Here is a 21,655-nt window from a genome sequence, read left to right as displayed (position 1 = left end):
ACTCCACTATCCTCCAGCCTCCTTTCACCCTCTGAGGAAGGATCTCAAGTAGCTGAAGCTGGCTTTGACTCTCTCTCTCTCTCTCTCTCTCTCTATCTATCTATCTATCTATCTATATACACACACACACACACATATGTATGTATACATACACACACACACACACACACACAAGGTGACCTTGAACTTCTAATCCTCCTGCCTGCATCCCTTAAGTGGTTGGATTACAGGCATGTACCTACACATGCGGTTAGGCACAGGCTAATGGCTCTGGCATCTTCCAGTAGCGCCATGATGAGCACCCAAACCTTTATGGATCTTTGGGGAAGCATCTCAGATGCCAGCTACTAAAAAAGGTGACGGTTACTCATTGACATCTTTTGAGGGGCTCTTCCTGGTCCAACTCTGGCCAGAGGATTCACCAAAGACAAGGACTTCCGTCCTGACTAAGGACCATGTCATCTAAGTTTATAAATAAAGAAGCACCTAGACCAAGTACAGCGCTTTCCAAGTGCTGAAGGTTAGTAAGATTGTAGTTGGTGACGTGATGCAGAACACTGCGAGCGAAACTTAAGAGAGAACAATTTCTCCTGAATCAAGGACTAATCAATCAATTGCAATACGCAACAGTTTATTTATAAAACAAAAGAAAAAAACCAAACTTAATTCTTTTACGACATCTTATAGATTAAGTAAAAATACCAGTATTAATATATATGTATATACATAGTGCATATATATATGTACAGATGATATGGTAACGTTACATGCTTTTCAGGACAGAATTAAAACATGTTCCCTCATAGTGATTTAAAATTCAATCACAATCTCAATCACCCCAAGAAAACTTGTTTTTTCTCTTTTCTTTCTCTTTCAGACTTCAAGTACAGGAAGTGATCAAACCAGGATCTCAACATAGGACCCATCTGCTATGCACCAACAACAACTGACTGCCACAGAATATGAGCTGGGGTCTTCGGAATTCTTAACATGGGTCTCCATAACCCTACACTGTGTCAACCTTCTACCTGAGATGGGAGGGAGCGGTGAGGCATGACGGTCAGTAGGTTTCATGTACATGTATGTTCACATGGATGTTTTAACAAAAGCAACTTAAAAAATGTCTTCTTACAGCAACACTGGCCATGAACACTCTGGGGGAGGATTCCTTTTTCCTCTTTCCTTGCCAAATGAAACACAGAGCCCCCTCCCTAGAAAAAAAGGGGGGGAATACCAAACCAAAACCAACAACTCAGAGCGAAGCACCTCTGGCGATGACCAGCACACGGCAAGGGACAGAGAGGTAGCATTTCCTTGGTGACAGCGCCGGGCTGACGCAGACGATTTCAACACACCCTCTTCTGCAAAAGGCACTCACATATTGTCTGTTTATAAATCATACAGTGGGGTCCAAGCATGGGAGCCTCTCCTACAAATATAAAAGAGATAGGCTGAGGAGCTGCTACAGCAGAGAAAAGGTAAGAAATACACATTGCGGATAAACGTCTGTTCCTTTCTTTTCTTTTTTTTTTAAAAAAAAAGGATAATCGGTAAGGGACTTTAAAATTTTTTTTCATTGAAAAGTTTGGAATCCCAATAAAATTATGAGTAAGAAGCAAGGTATTAGAGGAGGAGAAATGGAGTCCAAAACACTGACAGGAGGGGCACTAGCTTCCCGTGTGGCCAAAGCAAAGGATGTGGTCTGCTCTTGACTGGGGAATGCGTGAGAGGGAGGGGAATGGAGGCGGGGAAGCAAGGAACAGGATGAGGGAAGGGGTCTTCAGAAGCAGAAGGAATGCATTGAGAAGGATGGGGAGCCCCACCACCACCACCCTTGCATCTCAGTCCATAAAGACCCTGCCCGAGCCACGGCTGCCCTCACCGGGACACCACTGAGCTAATGGAATTGTACGAGGTGCCACTGTTACAGCTTGAGGCGTAGGCCTCCTGGCCATGGCCATCAAGGTTGATCTTGAACACGGAGGAGGCCTTCAGTAAGAAGTCAGCAGCGTCTCGGCGCCCCAGCTCCCGGAGTTTGGATATGAGGATGCCGACTGTACTCTCGGGGTAGGAGGTCCATTCCTGCAGCAAGGCATGCGCTGGGCTGGGAAGGAAATCCCTAGGCGACCTGGTGCTGACGTTGTGCTTGGCCACCATGTCTGGGAGGCCCAAGTTCATGGCCAGAAGGCACCAGTCCTTCCCCATGGGGTCGGGAGGGTCAAGCAGACGGCTCAGTTTCCTCCGGGTCAGCAGATTCAGGTCTGACGCGTGGATGTCCATGCCGAGACTAGCCTGTGAGTAGACGTCGTGACACCCGAAGCAGGTAATGCTGCTGAAGCTTTCCTTGTACCCTCCCATGGTGTTGGTAAGGGAGCTCTCCTTCAGGGTCTGAGCACGGAAGAAGTCGCGGGGCTGGTAGACCATGACGGGTTCATGGTGTTCCCGCAGCTGCTGGGGGCTCAGGTAGTGCTTTACCGTCAACAACCCCGGCAAGGTGGTGGCCATGACGTTCTCGATGGTGCTGCACACCGAGTCCAGCAGGAGGCAGCACTTGATCTTCTCCGTCTCCAGCCCACGCACCTGCACCTCGATGCCCTGGCCGTGGTTGACCAGCAGCACCAACAACTCGGCGCCGCGGTTGGCGATCCTGCAGCCGCTCACCCACAGGCGGATGTCGGCGTCACCCTCGGCACTCTGCTGGTGGACCCACCGGCACAGGTTAACCTGAACCTTATGAAAGATGCCACAGGGGAAGGGAGTGAGGTGCTCCACGGGGACGATGCGCACCCCACCGTACACCATCACCTCATCCTCCTCATCCGCCCAGGAGCGCTGCAGGCTATCTGTTTTGATCAGAGCGGGAACATCCACCATAGTCCCACTACTCAGGTCGCGGGCACAGATGTCCATGGCATCCAGTATCTGTAGCAGCTCCTCCACATCACTGTCAGGGACCAGGCGTTGGATGTCTTCCGTGGTATAACGGCCCCGGTAATGGTGTAGGGCCCGCGGCGTCTCCACAGAGAGCAGCTTCCCCAGGACGTTGGTACAGAGCCATCGAGGGTCGAGCAGCAGCACGTCCTGAACCGTCTCACTCTGCATGATGTTGATCTGCCGGAGGCGACAACTTAAAGTCACCAGGGGGAAAGGGCACCCAGGTTACAGAGGCGCTTACCACCCAGAGCTCAGTGGGGGAAATCCACACTCTGCAGCGTGGGTCCATCTCTAAAGCCACACCTGAGCCCTGCCCTAAGGTGGTTCAAGAGCATCAGAGGGGGGTTTCCCAGAAGCGTTGCCCATGGAGGGAAAAATCAAAAGTATGTAAAGACAGGCAAAATAATAACAACCCAAAGCAACAAATAAACACTGGAGGGAGACAAGGCAAGAAAGTGAGACGAGAGGGCAAAAAGACGGGCTTCTGATGGAACCCGGGCCTAGGAAAGCCACTTAATAAAGGCAGCTACCAAAAGAGATTATTGGATGAATGGAGACGCTTGGACGAAGACAATAAACTCAGCCACTGTCCTGAATCAGGGCTGTGGACTGGACTGTGATCATGTGTTTTGCTGAGTTTTGCGTGGGAACAACCTTGTCTGTGGAGACACAGCATGATTTACAATGAAGTATGGCACAATAAATGTTTAATAGGTAAGAGAAAGGAGGCAAAGGAGCCAGAATATAAAGACCTGGTCAATGCCAGTTGAGAATGTGTGCTTTTGTGGTAGTATCTTTTTGTTTGTCTGGGACAAGGTGTCACCATGTGGCCTAGGCAGGACTTAAATTCTTCATCTTCTTGCCTCAGCTTTCTGAGGGCTAGGACCACAAGTATATCCCATGATGCCTGGCTTCCATAGTGATGAAACTTTCTAAGAAAAGGTCCAGAAAATTGCAACTAAATACTAAAACAATATAAAGCTTAAAGACACGTAAAAACAACAACAAAAACCTTTTGTGTATATGTTTGTCCCTGTGCTAACCCTTCAACTGAAAGAGGGGACAAGAATGATACCAGATATTGACCAGTGTGCCTATTTCTTTAAAAGCCCAAAAGCTGGAGGAAAAGATGTGGGACGAAAACAAAGCAAAGCCAGAAATCACTTTTTCCTTCCTGGCCCTTAAAAGTTAGTCTAAGAATAATGGCCGTCCCAGGTAGGCTTTCACTGCAGGGGCCTCTGACTCCCCCTGCTGGCCACGGGGCGCCACTGCCCTGGTGCAGCTTCTTAGGCCTTTTGCCTTCCTGTTTGAGCCTCATTTTGCCCTACCTAACTTCGCTATATTTCTTTAGGGTTGAGAAAAGCAAAGCTTGACCCATGGAAGAGGAAACTAAGGAACTAGTAGTTCATAACCAGACTTAAGAAGGCTGCAGTTTCATAGAACTAACCCTACCTCTAGCTTTCCTTTCTTTTACTCTCTTTCTTCCTAAAGTCTCAAGGTCAAGGGGAGAGGGGATGTGATATGAAACTAAGGAGATCCTACATCATGACTTTGAAAATTTATGATCAAATACTAGGAGTTAAGAGTATCCTATAAAGGAGAAAGTTTATTCTCATACGAAAGCCACCTGTTATGTCTAAACATCTAAATGCCTCACCCTGTTCCTGTCTTCTTCCTTGCACCCGATTACTTTACAGCCAGTCAGTCAGCCAATCAGCTGGCATTACTGTTTGAGGTCCTTTTGGGCCTCTAGCTCCAGATTCAGCATTAGTTTCAAGACTACACAACTCAGACAAATGCAAACCCTGCTATGACACCCACACAACTCAAATGCAAGCCTTGAGGCGGCACCCACACAACTCTGACAAATGCAAGCTGACAAAACCAATTAACTCAGCGGTTTTCAAGATCCCCAGATGCTTCTAATTGTTAATAATCGCTACTGCCGCTCTTGACACAGCCTAGCTCATGTGGCCACTCGACTTCCTAGGCAGGAAGCGGCAAAGGCCATGCCATTTTCTGGGGACAGGCATTCAGGGTGCAGTCAGGACGGTTTCCACACTGGGCTAAGTGTCACGCAGTCGAGAGTCAATTTCTGTCATTCTGGTGGGTGTGTTTGCTGAGGGGTCCTGACTTAGGGACACCAAACATCAGAGTGTCTTCCTGTCCACAGACACTGTTATGATGACACCTCATGGGTTTTTCTTAGTATTTGTCAACCCAGGACCAAGTCCAGAGCCAGCGCCTCTCAGTCCCCTCACAGCAGCCAGCCTAGAGCTGCCAGGAAGAAAAGGGAAATAGTAGGTGGCTGAGGGGGCAAGAGAGGTCCAGTGACCCAGGACAAGAGTGCTAAATAATGGGGCCTAGGAGATAGCAGCAAACCAAAGAAAACAGACCAGCTGTTGATAGAAAGGAATTGCTCCTATGTGTTGTGAGCTTTGCATACATCTTGCTTCTAATAATGTAACTGATAGCCTGAGGTGCACACACATTCCACTCCAAACAACACACCTAGCAGTCTGTTAACATCCTAGGACCCCAGTGCCTATTAAGCTACTCACACGCACGTGCACCACGCACACATGCACACACACCACACACACACTCACACACTGAACAATGGACCAAGTCTCTCCTTTCAAAAACCATCAAACATATTCTATTCAATCTACTCATGTCAGGGTATAATAGCAGGAGAGCCAGATCCAGCCTAAACTGGTTTTGATGCTGGAACAAAAAGGAAAACTGTGTCAGGAAAAAAAAATACCCTTATTTATCATGTTATACCTATGCATAGTTGGGCATGCATATGACAAAAATCAGGTGCATCATGGGAAGGGACATTCATATTGAGCAAAAGCTAACATAACCTAAACCTGTCAATTAAAATAGAGAACCTCCCATACCTTGCTCCTTGTAACCAGACTTACCCTCTTTCGGGCCTCATAAAGAAGACCCAGGCTCTTGAACACCCTCACCTCTGTGACCTGCTGTCAATCTGGTCAGTGTATTTCTTTCTGATCTGCACTGCTGCTTTGCTTTGAAAAAACTATCCTTGTGATGTATGTAAATCAGGTGAGCCATTAGTTCAAGTCCTTGAAAGAGCCTCAAAACCCAGAAAGACCAGGCCCATATTCCGACCACTTGGCAGGTGAAGAGAGCCTTGTGGGATGAGAGACCACAGGTAGCAGGGTCTTTTCTCCTCTACCAGCGGGGGCTCGCCCACCCTCAGCCCTCACCTCGCCCGTGCTGTGCAGCTGCTGAGCGATGCGCCTGAGATCATCCTCAGAGGCCAGGGGGTTCAGCTGGTCCTGCACGTCGTACACGAACTGCTGCAGCGACATCAGCTGGTTTGGTCCGTTGAGTTTCCGCCAGGAGGGCAGCGTTGACATGATCTTCTCACACAGGTGGGTCATGGGAGGGCAGCCCTAGACAGGCAGGTGAGACAGATCAGCCGCTGCACAAATGAAGCTCTGGGAGCCCAGGAGAGACATTACTTATCCACGCGGTACATACCCAGAGAAGGAGTCAGCGCTTTACCAGCTCAGTAATTAGTAACAGAAGGAGTCTGTTACTAATCTAGGCATAATCTAATAATCAAACACGAGGGATTTGATAGTAGCTTGATGTGTAAGAGATGATGTGTCCTCACAATAGTATTTTAGGAACGATGGACTTGACTCACATTCTCCAGTACCCAAGGCTGCACTCAGATCTGCCCTTGCTTCTGGCTTCTCGCTCTACCCCCTTCCTCACTCACTAGTTAGGTAGTCGTCTTAGAAACAGTAAGGTTGTGCACAGAGTGTGACAGAGAATGAGAATTTTATCAGCCTCGGGGTGGATTCCTGGGGTCTGCTGATGGAATATCCTTAGAGCAATAGCCAATAGCAGTTGTTGACTTGAAATTATTCTCTCACCAGCCAAGGTGGTAAAACAAGCCAAACTATAATACGCTTCACATTCCTATAATCCCACGCCCTCCTAACAGGAAGCCACACACCACAGAGGTGGTACACTAATAGTGACACAAAATCGCACCTTATGCCACCTAAGCTGCACTCTTTATTAAAAAAAAAAAAAAAGGAAAGCAAAACTGGGAGCTGGAGAAACGACTCTGGGGTTTAGAGAGTTTGTTGCACTTGCAGAGGACTGGACTCCATTCCCAGCATCAACATGGTGGCTCACAACCTTCCATAACTGCTGTTCCAGGGGGTCTGACGTCTTCTTCTGATCTTTGTGAACAAAAACATACATGCAGGCAAAACGTTCATACACATAAACAGGAAAAAAATGAAAGCAATTTAAAAAGAAGAAAAAGAAAAAGAAAACTGCCAAGGATAGAGACAGTTGATTTGGGGCATCACCTGCCTGCCCTCAGGACTTGGATGGTGGCTGGCGATGACTGAGTCACGCCCAGAGGATTCAAAGGCTTCCTGTGCACGAGGGACAGGTGCCTTGCTCCAGATCTGGGAGGAGACCCTGGTTTCTTCCCCGAGTATTTGTCCCCATCTGTGGGACCAGGCCTGCCAGACCACCCCATATGGCGACTGAGACATGGTGCCACCACAGCAGGAAAACAAGGATCAGTGAGACACAGGCTGGTGTGTTTGCTAGCGGAGCGTCTTGGGGATCCAGAAAGTACACGTGGAGCAAGAGCTGGTGATGGAGACAGGGATGTCAGAAGAGGACACAGAGTACAGGGTGGCACCACTGGGCCGGAGACAAGTGCACATTCGCTCAGGACACTGGGCACCTCCCTGAGGCTGGTTCAGCCTTTTCCACCATGGCGCTCTTAGTCTCTAGGGAATCCTCCCTCTGCCACAGGCACTGACATCTCCCTCCTCTAAGTATCTTTTCTACTGCACGATTTTCTCTGATGAGGAAAGATAGATTGGTTTGCAAAGGGGTACAATTCCTTGGAAACCTTTTAGAAGGATTCCTCAAGTCCCGAGTTATTTTAAAAACACTCTCCAGAATTCCCATCATGATATTTGTTGCTCGACATATGTGCACGGATAAGCTTGCGTCCGTCCACTTTGGGGATCATCCAACTTATTTCATCCCAAGCAGACAGCCAGCTCGCCAGTTTATTAAGTCACATTTTCTCTGTTAATATGAAATAATATTTTTTCTTTCTCCCCCTTCTTGATACAGGCATGTGTTCTTGTATGTGCACGCAATGCTCGTGCACACGTGTATGCCTACATACATGTCTACTGTCTTCCTCAATCGCTCTCCACCTCACCTCACTTTTTGACACAGGGTCCTTCACTGAACCTGGGACTCACTGACTGACCAAAGCAGCTGACCAGCAGGCTTCTGGCATCCTCCTACTTCTAACCTCCCTGCCTCCCCCTGCACATGGGTTGGGGTACAGGTGTGCCCCTACATGCTTAACTCCTGCCTCTAACCTCCATGCCTCCCCCCGCACATGGGTTGGGGTACAGGTGTGCCCCTACATGCTTAGCTCCTGCCTCTAACCTCCCCGCCTCTCCCGCACACTGGTTGGGGTACAGGTGTGCCCCTATATGCTTAGTTCCTGCCTCTAACCTCCCTGCCTCCCCTCACACACTTGTTGGGGTACAGGTGTGCCCCTACATGCTTAGCTACTGCCTCTAACTTCCCTGCCTCCCCCCGCACATGGGTTGGGGTACAGGTGTGCCCCTACATGCTTAGCTCCTGCCTCTAACTTCCCCGCCTCCCCTGCACACAGGTTGTGGTACAGGTGTGCCCTACATGCTTAGCTCCTGCCTCTAACCTCCCTGCCTCCCCCCGCACACTGGTTGGGGTACACGTGTGCCCCTACATGCTCAGCTTTTATAAGGATGCTAGGGATCAAGACATCATGCTGTACACAGAGGGAGTACTTACAGACTCAGCCATCTCTTCGGCTCAGCATCTCTGTTCGCTAGTGAATGTCAGTGGACACTGTGACCTCTGGGGACTATGTCTAAGCTGCTCTTAGTGATTTTAATTATAAACCCAGTGAAACCTGTTGTCTTCTTCCATTTCTATTTCAAGATGAACATCCCAATGCCCTCTGTCCTACTCAGATTCTGGGTAGAACTGTATTACATTTGGGGAAAATGCAACACTCCCTTCATATTTTACCTGCGATGCAAACACAGTCTAATATGGTCGCATCTGTTAGCACACATCCTTGGGTTACTTTTGTTAGTGGTTATTTTTCTTTTCTGAATTTGTTACACATACTAAAATAAACAGACTAAAATCGCTAGTGTAATTTACAAAAAGAAATGTCATATTTAAAGAACTTGATACATCCTGCATTGGTGGCTGTTGCCCCAACAACCCTCCGTCTTGTGCCTTGTCTGTTTCTCTCTCTTCCTGCCTCCCCCACAGTAATAGGAGGACACCACTTGCATACAGATCTCAGTCCTGGCTCCTACTGTCAGCCTATCCCCCGGAAAATCAATCCAAAGTGAGGCCAGTACAGTGGGATCAACTCCTTGGTCAAGGCTGGTGTCTCCACGGTGGAGTACAGGTCCCTCCATGTGCACTCACCGAGACAATCTGACTCCGTATTTCTTGCAGGTGATTCCGAAGAACCTTGATGTCCTTAGACCCAGATGCCCCCGCATCCAGCACAAACAGCTTATTTGAGACATGGAGGTCATTCCCGAACCTATGGAAAAAGCAGAAGCCGCATCAGCTCTGGTTCAACCTTAGGTGTTCTCATGCAGGGGCTGGGTTGCCACTAGCCCCAGAGGCTGATGGGAGGGAAGTGGGGAGGACCCTGGTAACCCTGAAGAAGCTCTCTGTCCCAGCTGTTGGGTGAACTCTGCTGGTCCCTTTGGATGCTGTGTGTGGGAAGTCAGTGTGCTCTTTCGATCATTTAAGCGGGAGTCTGGGGTTTCAGGGCAGGTAGAGAAAGAGAAGGCAGAAAGATGTCAGAGCCTCCTGAAGCAGAGGCTCAGGTGTTTACTTTCTGAAGAGCAGAGAATGCTGCTGAGGGAAGGGCTAAGATCAAACAGGACAAGAAAGTCCACTGCAGTTCTAAAACTATTCATAGACCTCTTCTCATACCAGGAGGAAAACAGGCTGTATCTCTCATTATAATTTAAGATCCAAGTGCCAACATGTTACAAAAAACTGCAATGTCGAACTTTAGGCTTTAATGATTCATTTTTTAAATTTATATATATATATATATATGTGTGTGTGTGTGTGTGTGTGTGTGTGTCTGTGTGTATGCCACCTGCGTTAAGAGGGCATTGGGTCCCATAGAACTGGAGTAACAGGCTGTTGTATATATGTATATATGTGTTGTATAAATGTTGAACTATATGTGTGGGTCCTGGGAACCAAACTCAGGCCCTCTGAAATAGCAGCCAGTGTCTGTAACTGCTGAGCCATCACTCCAGCTGACAAGTTCACACTTTCTCACAGAGCCTTGGAACATGCTACGAAATAAATGTGGTCTATCCTCCAGGGGTGCCTCCATTATAGAGGCTCTGTCCCCAGGGAGGTGATATGTGTAATGGGGACTTTAAGAAATCAGGCTTAACTGAACGCTGCAAGTTTCAGGAGTTGCTGCCACGCCAAGGATTACGGAAGCTTCCAGGAGGTCTGTGAAGTGTGAAGACAGCCCAATTCCCAAATTCCTCCCTGAATTCCTATCCTTATACATCGTCCACCATGATGCCACCCACCAGGAAGCGATGTGATCAAGGGGTCCTCACAGGACTGACTAAATGGGGTTTAGACTTCTTGCTTCCTAAGTAGCTAAGAGCATCTTCTTTTATTAGCTACCCAACTTCAGGTGTATTGCTACAGCAATGAAAATTACCAACAGAGTCTAAGTAAAAAGTTATATTTACCTCCAGTCCTTTATAAGAGAAACAAGGGTCTTATATGATAATACTCGACAGGAAGGCACTCGGATCTTTTCTAGTCTGTTTTGCTCCATTCCATCCCAACCTACCCCATGATGGAGCTGGACGTTAACCTAAGTAATTTTATAATCCAGTGTGTATCTGCAATTGACATGTTGGGAAATACTGACCGGAGTGTCGTTGCCCATGTCAATCCTGAAAGCCTGAGAACGGAAGTCACCTCTGTGTGGAGGTGCTGGGTGAGAAGATGAGAGCAGCCTGTGGCCTTATACCACGTTCTGTTGGCGTCTAGCCAGGTGTATTACCTGTGTAATTAGTACTCATTGCTTTGATGGAAACGAAAAGTTCAACAACGGATCACTCAAAGTGGGAAGATCCTTCACCCGCTCCACCCCACCCCACCCGACACGGCCACATGTCCTCTTCTGCATCCTGTCACCCGACCCAGTTCCCCGTTCAGATGCTTACCCCATTCCCCCGGTGGGCTGCCCTCACCTGTTCCTGATCTCTTTCAGCAAGGATATATCCTTATCATATCCAAACTCGCCTCCAGCAGGCCGAGGGATGTTCATGATGTCGGCATGTGTGGCCACCAGGACAACTCGGAGCGGGTTCTTCAGCTTGCCTCCAAATGCTGAGGGAGAAAGTGCACTCTTTGAGAGTCTCAACTCCTCCCTGGCTGGTTTCTCCCGCCCCAGAGGGAATGTGCTGGCCTCATGCCTAGACCCCCTGTGCAGGTGATATACAACCTGCCCACAGGCTAGAGGGCAGGACTAGGGAGTATGGCCTCTGGTCCTGATCCTCCCCTGGAGTTATAAGGGCAGGCTGCAGCATAAAAAGCTGCTCTGGGGGGCTCCCTTAAAGAGACCACATGTGAGGGAGACATTTGCAACCAGGGACAGCTTTCATGGGAACAAAAAAAAAAAGGCTTCTGAATGCAACCACACACTGGAGAGACCCCAAAGACAAGCAGTCTCCCACTCACACAGGCATGGCCTCTGCTCACAGGAGTGTTTTAAAAGAGATGTGGCAAAGGATAAAGAAGAGGCAAAACTACATCCTCTGGGAGATCAGTCCTGCTGATGATATGAGCCTGGGCTTTCTGTCGAAGGAAGATGGCTGCTGAGCATCACCCTGAACCAGGGACAGCTGCTCCTGTTGGAGGCTGAGCCCTCTAGCCAATGTGCTGAGGCAGGCCACCTGGGCCTTTTCACCAGGGTTGCAGATGGAAAGATAACCCCTTCTGCTGATGATGCCCCAGTACTTTCCAGAAGGGAGCCAGAGCCATGGACGGAGGACTCCTTGGTGCGCTCAGCAATGATGACTTTGGTGATGAATCAGAGCAGGGGTGAGCAGGGGCTGTCAGGGATGGTTCAGAACTTGGAAGAAATCAGAGCTGGGAGTCCTATTCTGTAGGGTCTAAGCACGGCCAGCATGAGGACCCCAAGAGGAGCACCGCAGAGGCAAAGGAGAAAGGACCTTGCTCACCTATGGGTTCTTCAACTGGGACCAGAGACTTCAAGAAACTGAGCCAGAAAATCACTTGGTTCAGTTGGATCTCGTAGGGTTCTTCTAGACTGAAAACGATGACATGGATGGATGTGGGATCGTTGGCAGCGAAGTAGTCATAGCAACAAAAGTACACAGGGTTCCCAGAGAACTCCCATACACTGAAATCACCAACTCCTTCAGAAAGAAAGCAAAGGCTGCAGTCAGGAAACACCCCACCTATCTTCAGGGGCCGGTAGCATTCTAGGGACTCTGCACAGGCGCCGAGAATGTGTCTGTGTAAGCACACAGCGACTTATGCACAGGTCCCTCTCTCATCTGTGTCTACACGACTCCCCACTAAAGGTTTTCATTACGATCGCTTTGGCTGCAGCTACTGTATATTTACTCCAAATTGCCGGCAGATATATGTGTGTTATAGGTGTGGGGGGCCAGATGCAGACATGGAAGTGCGTGTATACAAACAAACTTTTGATTTCTCTCCCCTTTCATATTATTATATAAAGAGGGTGAGAGCCAAGCATGGAAAGAGATCAGTCCTGTCAGATTCCACAGGAGAATGAGCCAAACACCCAGAATCCCGTGATTTTATACACACACACACACACACACACACACACACACACACCCTGAAACTAGAGGCTCAGCATAGTATGAAAAGTTCTTGGACCAGAAATAGAACTTTCAGCACTGGAGTCCTGGTTTGTGGTGGGGATTTTGAGTGAGGCCCAAATATGAGCGCCCCCTTTCTTCATGTTGCGTGGCCAGCTCCGTCCTGGGATGCTGGGGAGAAACACAGTTTGAAACGGAAGAAGGGGACATGGACTTTAATCCTGCCCACTGGGATCAGGAGCTCTTAGACTTGGGCCCTTGGGGAAGCCCTGGGGACCCAGCAGTCCATGCTGTTACAGACCTCAGGTGATTCCCCGTTAGGCTGGTGCTAGATAATCACAGCTTCAGGTAATATGATGTTTCTCACTAAGATAATCACAGGACCTCACCAGTGTGTCTAACTTGTGGTCTGTGGGCCACATTCCAGTATAGCTAGGAATGTGATCCAACACACCTGTAAATGGTGATGTCATGCCACAGTGTTGAAGGGTTGGACACATCTGGACCTGACATGACCCTGCTGTCTTCTGAAAGCCTCCCCGTGGCAGACAGGACAGCAGCTCTCTCATACACATCCCCACCACCATATCATTGTCCCTGCTGAGGATCTGTGAGCTGCAGGCTGCATCCCCAGTGACCTGATGGAATGGCAGAGACTGGGGCATGATGGGAGCTGGTCACGTGCAAGGCCCTCAGGTAGATGTTAACACCTCATTAACTTTAGTGCCTTGAGAGTGGGCTATTATAAAGAGAGGTTGGCCACATCCCAGCTCTCTGGCTTCTTTTCAGCATGTGGCCTCTCCTGCCATGATGCTTTCTACTTGCGATTTGACGGGAGTGCCCCACTCTACAGTGTTGGGTACTAAGTGGGGAGGTGTTGAAACGTGGTGGTAGAGGAAGGTAGAAGTCTGGGGTGCTACACTGAGGCTCTCCCAGGATGCATGAAAGTCTGGGTGTCATAAGCAAACATAACAACAAAGCATTCAGTATTCAAAGGATTCCTTATGTGTACGCCGGTGTTAGCCATGACGTCAAGGTGTGAAACATCATCTTTTCAAACTTGCTTCATTACCATGAGTGGCTGTGTGCATCATCAGATCCCCACTTAAACAGGCAGGGGTTCTGCTTTTCCAAAGGTACTCATCACCCAATCTACTTATTAAGCACCCGCTGGGTGCTAAGTGTTTTGGTAGGTGCTGATAGTGCCCAACCATGTAGTTTTGCTTCTAGTGTGTTGGCCAGCCATGCATGGCTCAGGCCTGCGTAGGCCCCATCAATAGTCTGCACAGGACTTTCCTTGGATGTAGCTGATACTTAGCAAAAGCTGCCTTTGGGTCAGAACTTGAAGCCCCGTGAAAGGGAACCCCAAGTTCCTTCCCTCCGGGTAGGTGGGGCATACCGTTCAAATAAGCATTCTGGATGTCGATGGCCTTGGTGGACTGGTCGTCGGCCGAGCAGTGCAGGTGATGGGGCGGAGCCACGAACACTTCCAGCATCCCTTTGGTGAGGCCTGGCTCGAACATCATGCTGCGGCTCCTCACACTCACGTTTTCACAGCCAGGGTACAGGTTGTTAATGCTCACCGAGACTGCGGGCCGAAGGGTTAGGACTCAGGACATGGGAAACCCAAAGCAGGCAAGGAGGAGAGAGGTGGATGGTGAGGGAAGAGGTGGGTACAGGTTGTGAATGCTCACTGAGACTGCAGGATGAAGGGTTAGGACTCAGGATGTGAGGATCCCAAAGCAGGGGAGGAGAGAGGTGGATGGTGAGGGAAGAGGTGGGTCTGGGAAAAGGAGGGGCTACGGGATGAAGGATTAGATGTGTGTGCATTGCAGTGTATCTTTCTATAGCTTCCAAGCCTTACGGGAGCATTGGGGACCCCCAGGAATATCTCATGCCCAGCACCCATGTCCAGGACAACCATCTAACAGAAGTGGATATGGTTAGCTGGCTGTGAGCACAAGGCAGCAGAGGAGGACAGGTAATATTGGCAGGAGGCCTTTTCTTTCTATGTCTCAGTGATAAGTGTTCATGGTGTGGATACAGGGCTGGGACAGGCTTGTTTATATCAAAATAAAAGCTACAGCTTGCGAAATCACAGAAAAAAATATTGTTGACTATTGCCCTCTAGTGGCAACAAGAGGCAGACTTGAAGGGAGAACCTATTTCGGTCTGAGGGTCATCAGCCACTTCCTAGACAGGCTGAGTGACTCCCTGTCTCTGGTACAGACACAACAGGACGGCCACAGGCCCCAAGGGAGCCACAAAACAGAGTGAGGCTGTGGCAGCCAGTGAGAAGTGTGTGCAAGGTTCCTTGAAAAGTCAAGTCCCCACAAGCTGAGTCACCCCAGTGTGTGAACTCAGAACCCCCAATGCTGATCTCACTTCAGGAGCACTGTGAATTTCTCCAGAGGAGCTAAGGACCTGCTGGGACCTCAGCCTTTGTCTCCAGCACATCTCACCCTAAAGACTGTAAAACCCAACAACTTCAGGAGGTGTGGCTGCCCCGGGAGCTCCTACCTGTTGGCTTAGCAGCCAGGGGCGATGGTGGGAAGCGGGTGGAGTTCATGGAAGAGAGCCTGGGCCTGCGCCTTCGGAAGAAACTCCTCAACAGCCCACACTTGAGAGACTCCACCAGCGTGGACTTCCCAGACCCCGAGTGGCCGAACAGTTTGAGTTTGATTCTTGGCTGGAGATTCTGCGTGGGCCGGAGCTGCTGGATGAAGAGTCCTCTGTGTGTGTCCTGGAAGAGGGGAAAAGTGAGGCTCTTAGCAGACTGTACCCCGTGGTTCTTGGCTTTCTGGTCCTGGGCCTGCACTTCCTTCTCTAGTCAGGAATACATTTCTTTGCTGGCTCCACAGAAATGGTTTCAAGCTCAGGAAAAGACATGGCATACAGTCACCGTTCTGAAGAATGGACGTCAGGGGTTCTAGTCTCTCCCCTTGCTGTCGATCACCTCTGCTCACCCATCTCAGAGTTCCTTTGTTATTACAGGACTCCCAGTCCATTGGCATTCACTACCCCTGCAATCTGTTCAGCCCCTGGCAACCTCTGTCCCCTGTCTCCGAATCTGCCAGTTCCCATGGCATCTGGATCCAAACAAATTGGGTGGAAAATCCTGTGAAGCATCAACTTAGGCATGAACTAAGACAAACTCTGTCCAGCCAGCTAGGGGTCTAGTCCTCTGTGTGGAGAGCCTGGGGCATGGGTGGTACTGTCATGGCACAAGAGAGTAGAGTCTGCCCCTTTCTGGGTTGTGACGTGGTTCCTTGAGGGCCACTGTGATGGTCCATGCAGGCCTGTTTCTATTTGTATAGAAATTCTGGTTCCTTCACAAGAGCCTGTTCTGGTACGTTTGGAAGGTCTGGTTCCTTTAGGGCCATATCAGCAGGAGACTGGGGAGGAGGCCACAGCCACCTGCTGTGGAAGGGCTGGAGGGCAGCAGAGGGGTCTTGCTCTACTTGTAGGGAGAAATGTGGGTCACCCCAAGGAACTCAATTTCTCATGCTCTCAGTAACTCCAGGGCAATGGCAGGCTCCCTAGATCACTACCAGGGCCCCAGGGCCCAACATTTTCATGCTGAGGCTGAGATTCTACAGAGAAGGATCCATCCGCAAGATGTTCTTAGATCAGTGGGATGGCCTTACAGGAGTGTCGTGAACTCCCAGGTGACTGACACAGAAGCTGTGTCCACTCCTCCCCTCGGCCAGTTAAGGAAACAGGACATGGAGTAAAGCAGAATCTACTACTGGACCCTCTACCCTTTGTGGAGTGTCAAAGGGTCCTTGGTCCTTCGCGGAGTGTAAAAGGAAGGTGAACGGAGCACACGCAGTCAGAAGGTGGAATCTCAGACACAGGGGACCACACAAGCCATTTGCAGCCCATCTCACTGAAGACTGTCCCGTTGGGGCACTGTCTCACACACAGAGTAGCTGTGGTGACCTCTAGACTTTAGTAAGATTCATAAACCACCACTAGGGAAGTGTGCTAAATGAGCCCTCCCTACTTATCTTTCCATAGGGTGTGGCTCATTACTTCGGCACAACACCTCGTTGTGGCTTTGTTTCAGAGGCGAATCCATTCACTGCTAGGGGCAGTGCAGCATGCTCACCTACCTCTCAAGAGCTGGGGCTGGTCACTCATGTCTGAATCACATGCCAGCCAGCTAATTAATAACCGATTTCAACACATCCTGTTTTATAAAAGACAGTGTTTGGCTAAATCTACACCTTGGCTTTTATGAGGCCCTCAACTCTGGGTGACCACCCAAGCAAACACATATTCTCACCTTTAAAGTGGGGGCCCGGGGACATCAGACCGGAGTGGGTTTTCAAAGAAGAAATCCTACTACATCGCCCCCTCCTGCCTATGTTCAGGTCCCTTTCATGTCTTCTCTTCTGTCCACCAAGAGATGACAGCCTTGGCCTGGAGGCTCTAGGGCAGTGGTTCCCAACCTTCCTAACGTTGCAACTGGTTAATACAGTCCCTCATGTTGCGGTGACCCCAACCATAAAATTATTTTCATGGCTACTTTGTAACTGTGATGTTGCTACTGTTATGAATCATACTATAAATATCTGTGTTTTCCAACCGTCTTAGGTGACCCCGCTGAAAGGGTCACTCGGCCCCTAGGTTAAGAACTGCAGCTTTAGACCATAGGCCAGGAGGAATACTTTCTCACGGGGGTGGGAGGAGTCTACAAACAAGAAAGCGCAAAATATCTTCATCCTCATGTGTGAGGGACTCTAACCACATCCTGCGGATGATTTCTCTTGCTCCTCACTTCAATCCCTGGAGAATCTAAACCCAATGAGTTGACACAGAGGTGACTCCGTGGGCAGTCAGAGCATTTTCACTTCTGGCCACTAGATGGCACAGCAGAGACAAGCTGAGGAGCCCAGAAGTGGCTCCCAGTGAACTGTTTTCCTACCCTAAGGAATGGCTCCAGACCAGTTCTAGAAGGTGCTATCTATGTTAATTGGTTTGGAGGGAAGCATGATTATAGTTCACCAGAGTGAATAGTTAACTGAGAGAATAGTTCTGAGGCGAGACCTAGCCTCACACCCAGACTGGTCAGGTCCTGGAGAGCAGGGCCAGGTAGGAGCTTGTCCACCCAGCACCCAGGAGGAGTAGCCAGCTGGGGCAATGGTGCTTCTTCAATCTTTCTCAGGTCTTATGGTGTTCACCAGTGTGTGTCCCTTGGGTCTGTGGGTGTGACTGGGTCACACACAAGGCCGAGGGCGTCAGAGGTTTGGGTGAGTCCTCTCTGTGCAGACTGGACACATTGGTAAGAGAACACTAAGGAGTATGGGTTTATGATCTGGAACCTTCCAGGTGATTGTGGGGGAGGGGGTTGTCAGACAGGTTACACTCACCCCTGAGGAGCTTGCTTTAAGTGCTTGTTTAGGTAGTTACTCATTTGTTAGTTACCATTTGTTAGCAAATGGCTGGCCAAGTCCAGCACCCTCCTGGCTGTCAATGGCTCCCACAGTCTCTCCTCCAGACCCTGACACCACAGCCCGAACCCAGAAAAGGTCTCTGGGTTTACAGTTTTCTTTCTACAGCAACTTTTGCCCTGGCAAATTAGCATTCACTTTCCCACCAGGAAAGATGACGAAACCCACAGGCTGGAGAGGGAGATGACCAGCAATCTGGAGATGCCAGATAGAGCCCAGAGAAGAATCAGTGGCTTTCAGCATGAGGAGGAAGCTGTAAGACCCAATGGAAGAAGTGAAGATCCTAATTATACAAATGCTCTTCACTCCTGGCGAATTTTAATTCTGGGCAACTCCCAACACTGTCCATTTTCCCAAACATTCCTGAGCACTTCTGTCTAGACATGGGCACTTTTAATATCAGTTTACGGAAAGTCTGACTGAAGAGACAATCAAGAAAATCAAGTACCCAAAGGCCTGATAAACATGGAAATTGCAGGGACAAAGGTGGCAGCAAATATGGACTTCAAGGCCAATTCGAAAGCGGCCCACTCCCTGCAGCCACATCAACCTTGCATTTAGATGAGGAAACTTGGTCTGGCTAGGCAGTGCAGCTCAGGTGTGTGGGGTGGCGAGGCTAATGAGCTCTGTTTCCTGGAAGGAATCTCATGTGTGCATGCATGTAGGCACATGCGCATGTGTATGGTAGAAGGGACCCCTTCCTTCTGTTAGTTCCCGTGGCAAGGAGCTGCCAGGGCGTAGCTGTGGTGCTTACAGAGTCCACCAAACCACAACGTGATAAGAACCAAATGTTCCAAGCCCTCCATATTGAACTGGGCCAGTGCAGACTCCACACAGCTCAGCCCTACCTCCTGGCCTTGACCTGGGCCCCTGATGGTCCTAGCCTGTCCAGAGGGATGCTCCTGAGGTCCCCTGAATGCAAGACTTCAGAGCCCTCCCTGGTCCTGCATCAGCCCTCAATGCCTAGTGATGAGCACGGATCCTCTGACTCTCACACTGGCGTCCACTGGTGGTGGTGGCATGCTGGCTTTGGTTCTATTTCCATAGGTCAATCCCCTTATTTTCTTGACAGCAAAGGTTCAAAACTACCTTCCTAGGAGGTGAAAACACAGGGGGTGAGCCTTTGAGAACTGCAGTGACCACATGGACTGTCCCCGAGTAAGGAAGGTCAAGGTCCACCTCTCCTTTGAGTGGCTCTAAGACAGGCAGGGAACACAGCCGGGTATGTAGAGGTAACCTTTGGTTTTCACAAAGGAAAAAAGAGAAAAAGAGATGCTACAACAGGGACCTGGAGGCTAGGGACCAAAACTGTCTGCAATACAGGCCTTGCGCCCACCTGTAATGCCAGGAATACCCTGGTGAGCGTGGCAGAGAGGGCAGAAGGGCACAGTGGACATTCTGCGACCTTCTCTCTTCACCCACGTTCTCTGTTTGAACAGTCTCCCCTCCTGGTGACCCAGAACTGCAAACAAACGCGCCATCACCCTGACTTTCTCTGCAGGTACTTGCTTCTGCAGCAAGCCGCTGCCATCGTCCTAATCTCCTAATCAGGTGTTTCCAAGTGCTGATGAGTTATAGTTTTTCTCTCTCTCTCTTTTTTTACTGATGAGTTATTTAGTTCAGGATCCGAACAACAGAATGGATGAGCAGGGCTCACACCAGGAGGCTCAAATGGAGAAACATGTGAAGGACAGCGAAGGCAAGTGTAGGTCCTGTTGAACAAGAATTCTATAAAATCCTGCCTGACGGAACAGAAACCCCAGCTCGTAACACAGGGAAGTAATCTGACCTGCTACAGGGAGGGATTCTTGGCACAGACTCACTGCGCTGTCCCCATGCTGGCTGGGAATACACAGTGCACAGGCCCTGTGCACACAGAGAGAGTCAGAAAGCAGTGATACTGCACATGAGATGGGACTCTTGGCTGTCCACTAACTCCGCCCTTAGTCTCTTTGAGGCCCAGTTCCCCACCTTCTCTGTGAACCCTGGGGACATAAAAATGACAGGAGAGCTACATGACCACAGGGTTGCCACCAAAATTGTCAGGGTCCATTTTAGGAATGCTCTTCAGGGTGCCAAGCGGAAAGGAAACCACGTGTGCAGGCGCTGTCCTCAGGACATCATTTATCTCAACTCTTTCAGCCCTAAATACCATCCTATGAGGTGCCACCTCTACCCACGGGTCAAAGGCAGATGCTGAAACATAGATTTGGTGAGCAATGGACCAGTTCATCCAGCAAGAGCTTCATGGGGCTAGATCCAGAATCCAGGTCACCTGCACTCCTTGGTTTTTGCCAAATTGATATAAATTCGAGTCATCTCAGAAGAGAGCTCCTCAGCTGAGGAATTGCCTCCATCAAACCGGCAGATCTGTGAGGCATTTTCTTGATGAATGACTAGTTTGGGAGCACCCAGCCCACTGTGGGTGGTGCTACCCCTAGGCAGGTGGTCCTGGGTTCTATAAGAAGGTAGGCTGAATAAGCCATAGGGAGCAATTCAGTAAGCAGCTCCCATCCACACTAGGAATGGAAATCAGGGTTTCTTGAATGTTCTGGAAAATCTCTACCAACTGAGCTACACCCCCAGCCCTAGGGTAAGGGTTAAAATGTGAGGCCAATTTATCTTTTTATTCTTTTGCTTCAGCCTAGAAACCTCCCAAGCATTAACCTTTTGTACTTACAACCTCTTCATAAGCATCCACAAAGGAGAAACACCACCCTGTTTTCTGTGAAATTTGCTACACATTCGTGTCGGTGACCCGATGGGTCTAATTTTTGCTACTACACTTTAAGTAGGACCACAATGGCTATCCTTGTGTGTTAACAAATAGATATATTTTCTTTTCTTTCTTTCTTTTTTTAATTTGGTTTTTTGAGACAGGGTTTCTCTGTATAGCTTTGGAGACTGTTGTGGCCTCAAACTCAGAGAGATCCACCTGCCTCTGCCTCCAGAGTGTTGGGATTAAAGGCGTGCACCACCACTGCCTGGCAACAGATAAATATCTTAACTAAAAGGGGTGAAGCATTCTGAGGTCTCTAGATGCATGAAATGGGTTGCAGATCTTACACCTGTATTTGCTTGTTTTCTGTCTTTATAAACTTTACAGTGCTGTGATTTGATAAACAGGGGCTGGGAATTCAAAACAAAAGAGGGAAAGAGACATCATCCGTGTTCGTCCCCCTCCACTGAAGTGGTGTGTGATGGCTTGAATGTAATTGGCCCCCATTAACTCACAGGGAGTGGCACTATTAGGATGTGTGGCCTTGTTGGGGGAAGTGTGTCACTGTG

At 49.3% G+C, this 21,655-nt stretch overlaps 1 protein-coding gene across 1 annotated transcript in view; it reads right to left on the bottom strand.

Moving 5' to 3' along the window:
• Nucleotides 1–610: 610 nt before the first annotated feature.
• Dapk1 (death associated protein kinase 1) overlaps nt 611–21,655 on the bottom strand; it is a 155,321-nt gene continuing 134,276 nt past the window's right edge. Inside the window, exons 20-27 of the mRNA XM_048447634.3 lie at nt 15,432–15,654; nt 14,311–14,499; nt 12,279–12,476; nt 11,286–11,424; nt 9,460–9,580; nt 6,174–6,362; nt 1,883–3,111; nt 611–1,429 (exon numbers count right to left, since the gene is read on the bottom strand). Coding sequence (XP_048303591.3) covers nt 1,390–1,429; nt 1,883–3,111; nt 6,174–6,362; nt 9,460–9,580; nt 11,286–11,424; nt 12,279–12,476; nt 14,311–14,499; nt 15,432–15,654 — 2,328 coding nt within the window. The 3' untranslated portion in view covers nt 611–1,389. The remainder of the gene's footprint in view (nt 1,430–1,882; nt 3,112–6,173; nt 6,363–9,459; nt 9,581–11,285; nt 11,425–12,278; nt 12,477–14,310; nt 14,500–15,431; nt 15,655–21,655) is intronic.

The sequence above is a fragment of the Myodes glareolus genome, chromosome 14 (assembly GCF_982192425.1).
Source record: "Myodes glareolus chromosome 14, mMyoGla1.1, whole genome shotgun sequence".
In the NCBI taxonomy this organism is placed as follows: Eukaryota; Metazoa; Chordata; class Mammalia; order Rodentia; family Cricetidae; genus Myodes; species Myodes glareolus.
This window is presented reverse-complemented; position numbering and strand designations above follow the sequence as displayed.